Source organism: Pygocentrus nattereri, chromosome 8 (genome assembly GCF_015220715.1).
Source record: "Pygocentrus nattereri isolate fPygNat1 chromosome 8, fPygNat1.pri, whole genome shotgun sequence".
In the NCBI taxonomy this organism is placed as follows: Eukaryota; Metazoa; Chordata; class Actinopteri; order Characiformes; family Serrasalmidae; genus Pygocentrus; species Pygocentrus nattereri.
The window spans coordinates 4,774,620-4,777,932 of NC_051218.1; the positions used below are offsets into that span (position 1 = coordinate 4,774,620).

The 3,313-nt window shown below is 39.9% G+C and overlaps 1 protein-coding gene across 1 annotated transcript; it reads left to right on the forward strand.

Moving 5' to 3' along the window:
* Positions 1 to 1,154: 1,154 nt before the first annotated feature.
* On the forward strand, positions 1,155 to 2,307 carry LOC108415308 (C-C motif chemokine 14-like). Its single transcript, XM_017688332.2, has 3 exons — positions 1,155 to 1,321; positions 1,854 to 1,971; positions 2,086 to 2,307. The coding sequence occupies exons 1-3, from the start codon at positions 1,246 to 1,248 to the stop codon at positions 2,141 to 2,143; spliced, it is 252 nt and encodes an 83-aa protein (XP_017543821.1). The 5' UTR covers positions 1,155 to 1,245; the 3' UTR covers positions 2,144 to 2,307.
* The last annotated feature ends 1,006 nt before the right edge of the window (positions 2,308 to 3,313 follow it).

Here is a 3,313-nt window from a genome sequence, read left to right on the forward strand (position 1 = left end):
TTCATTTTATAGTAAATTAGTTTGGGCTGGTTTTTGTTTATGAACAGACACCTACAGATCAACACAGTAAAGGAGCTCATCTGTGATCCTGAGTTTAAAGCCAGTTTTTATTCAACTTAAACTTGGAACTAAGTTGTAAATAAATCTGAAACTGAAACTTTGCTTGTGTGTAAAAAGTGATTTCAGAGCCACTCGGTTCTCCCTGATGGAAACTGTTTACCTTCAGTGTTTTGTGCTTTGTGTTAAAGTAAAGACACCCAAGGTAAAATCTTCCTCCAGTAAAAGTAGAAGTTCCTCCCTTTAGACCTCCACTTGAGTAAAAGTACTAAAGTATTTACCTTCAAATGTACTTAAGTATAAAGTAAAAGTACTAAAAGAGTAATTCTGGCTCTGATGTCCTGTTATCATTTTTATAACCAGACTGGCTTCATGAACTCATTTCAGGTGAAAGTCCTCCAGCGTCTCTCTTGGTAAACCAGTCTTTTAATAGAACGTCATTAATTAGTGACGCTGACGTCTATTAAAATGATCAGAAGCACAAAACACTGAAGGTGTTCACAGAAACACAAGTACAAAGCACTGCAATAAAATAGACTTACCACAAATACAAATACAGAACTAAGAATACATGCAATGCAGGATGAAACACACTATGACGTATTGGCAGATATGAGCTTAGCAGTCACTGAGGTAGCAACCAAAGCAACAGTACACTGCAAATGAATCGATTCAGCATTTCTGTTGTCTTCCTGTTTAGCGATGTTATAAGCTACTGAAGGCCGACTGTAAAGTTTTAGAATGGTTAGTTTTTCTTTCTCTCTCTGGGTAAAGTTAGTGGTTTAAAGAAAGCTCTTAAGGCCCATGCTTGGAATTAGTTTTGATGGGGTTCATTAGCTGAATAATATGGTTTAATTTCCTGACTTTAGAGAACAATGCATTAATCAATTCATTTTTTTTTAGAAGAATAGACTGGTTCTCCGATTTCTAGTAACTGATCACTGCATTTCACACATCAGATGACTTGTCATGGGTCATCTTCACACTACTGTTTCAACTCTGCTCTAAGAGGAAGTGGGTGAATGGGGCGGAGGATGGACAGGCAGTGGCGGCAGGGGGGTGGGGGCAGAGCAGAGCCACCTACCCTTAAATACACATCTAGATTTAAAGCGAATTTAATAAGTGTGTGAGCATCACCAGATCAAACTCGAGATACCCCCAGAGAGAGGAGAGGAACTTGCGGAGAAGATGGAGATGAAGATGCGCTGTGTGTGCTTGGTCCTGGGGCTGGTCCTGCTGATGACCGTCTCCTCAGACAGTGAACGTGAGTTTACAACATTAAGACACTTTCTTCTTCTTACAGGCAGACGCAGGAACAGAACCTGATATGTATTGGAATAACAGTAACTATTCTACTGATCATTATCAATAGTAACAAGTACAAAATCATCTACAGGCCGAGTCCAGACTCACAGGACGCAGATTTATTTTATTTTATTTTTTATGCTGTCACAAGCCTCCGCCGTGCGGGGCTGAAGGTGGCGTTTGTTGTGGATTTTCTCAGCATACACAATTTGAGATGACCCCAGAGATAAAAGTGGATAATAAAATTAAAAATAATAAATAATACCTGTCCTGTGACTTTTGACTCACTGTATTATTATTTGGTTGTAGTCGTGATTGAGTTGTATTCACTTCAATAAGTATTATTAGTAATCAGAGTGTGCAGACAATGTGGGTCATTTCACCCTGAATAGTTTCTATTTGACAGGACCTTCAGGTTCTGCTGAGTTGATGAAAGCAGGTTTCATTTCAGTAACTAAAAACAAACTCAGTTTTCTGACCTTCCTTCTCAGCTCATGGTGATGGCCATCCTGTTGAGTGCTGTTTCAGCTTCAGCGATATTAAAATTCCCCCCAAACGAATCATAAAAGTGGAAAAAATATATTTTGACTGCCCAAAGCCAGGCTACATGTGAGTACCTACCTTCAGAAGAAGTTCGGCAGATAAGATTGTCTTGACTTTAAACTAAATGAGGTCAGTTCTAAATCACTATAGCTGCGACTGACTGTTATCTGTGTTTTTCAGTGTTACTACGGTCAAGAACAAGTTCTGCAAGCATGACATAAAGGAATTGACCATTTGAAGACTATATTCCAGCACTGCAGCTTCTATGTAACCCAAATGCAACATCTAAAGTGCATGAAAAGTTGATTTGCTCCTATATTCACCATATTGTGAATTATACTATCGATGCTTTTTACTGCTGTGGATCCAAATAACAGAATAAAATGATGCAAGTGAACCGTTTCCATCGTCTCATTATTACGAGTAAGACAGCAGCGCTGCAGCCGCTGATTACGGTGAGCACACACATCAGCAGAACCACAGAAGCCATGTGTAGATCTGAGATAAGGATGATGCACAATGTTGTGTGTAGCATAACCGTTTCATCTTTAATAGTAATAATGTACAGTTAGGTAGACAGAACAGACAATAATAACGAAGAAAAATCAACACAGTGAAATGGTTTTGGGCTGTAGTGTTACGAAGAAGGTGAGAGGTTCATGAATTGTTAAAGTTCTGGATATAGTTAGGGGAAAGTTTGGAAGTGGCTAAAGAGAGGTTTGGGAATGTTTGGGGAAAGGAGAGGTCTTGGGTCTGGGAATGTTTAAAAAACAGTTTTGGTTAGACCAGTGTTTCCCAACCAGGGAAGGGTTTTTGCTCCAACCAAGCTTGCAACACTTAGGGATGAAGGAAAATGTGGCCTGTCTGAGGACCAGGTTGAGAAACACTGGAATAGAGAAGAGTTAGGGAAATGCTACAGTACGGTTAGGGAATGTTTAGGGAGAGGTTTGGAAATGGTAGAGGAAGAAGTTTAGATAAGAATTAGTGATAAGCTGACTCGAGTCCTGTGTTACTGATAGCTTCTTCACAGCTTACGAGTTCAGAGCAGAAACTGTGTGAGCATCAGGAGAATCAGAAGAACGAGTGTTTGAACTCGCATCGCGGACGAGTGTGTGTGTTTTCAGGTATGTCACTTTTACTTACGAAGGTCACAGATGTGTAGAAAACCATGCTGATGATTTATTTTCTCAAACGCAGGTGAAGAGCTGAGGTTAGTGGTTTTGTATGTGTTGCTCAGTGTGTTCTCTCTGGCCTGTTATAGTCTAGCCTTAGATCCTATTAGTGAGCCTCATAGAAACAAAAGGAGCTTAATTGTCCACATGTAGGACATGGCGAGTTACTAAAGTGCAGCATTCCTGTATTTGGACATTGAGCTTTCAAAGAGCAGGATGGACTTCAGCTCCTTATA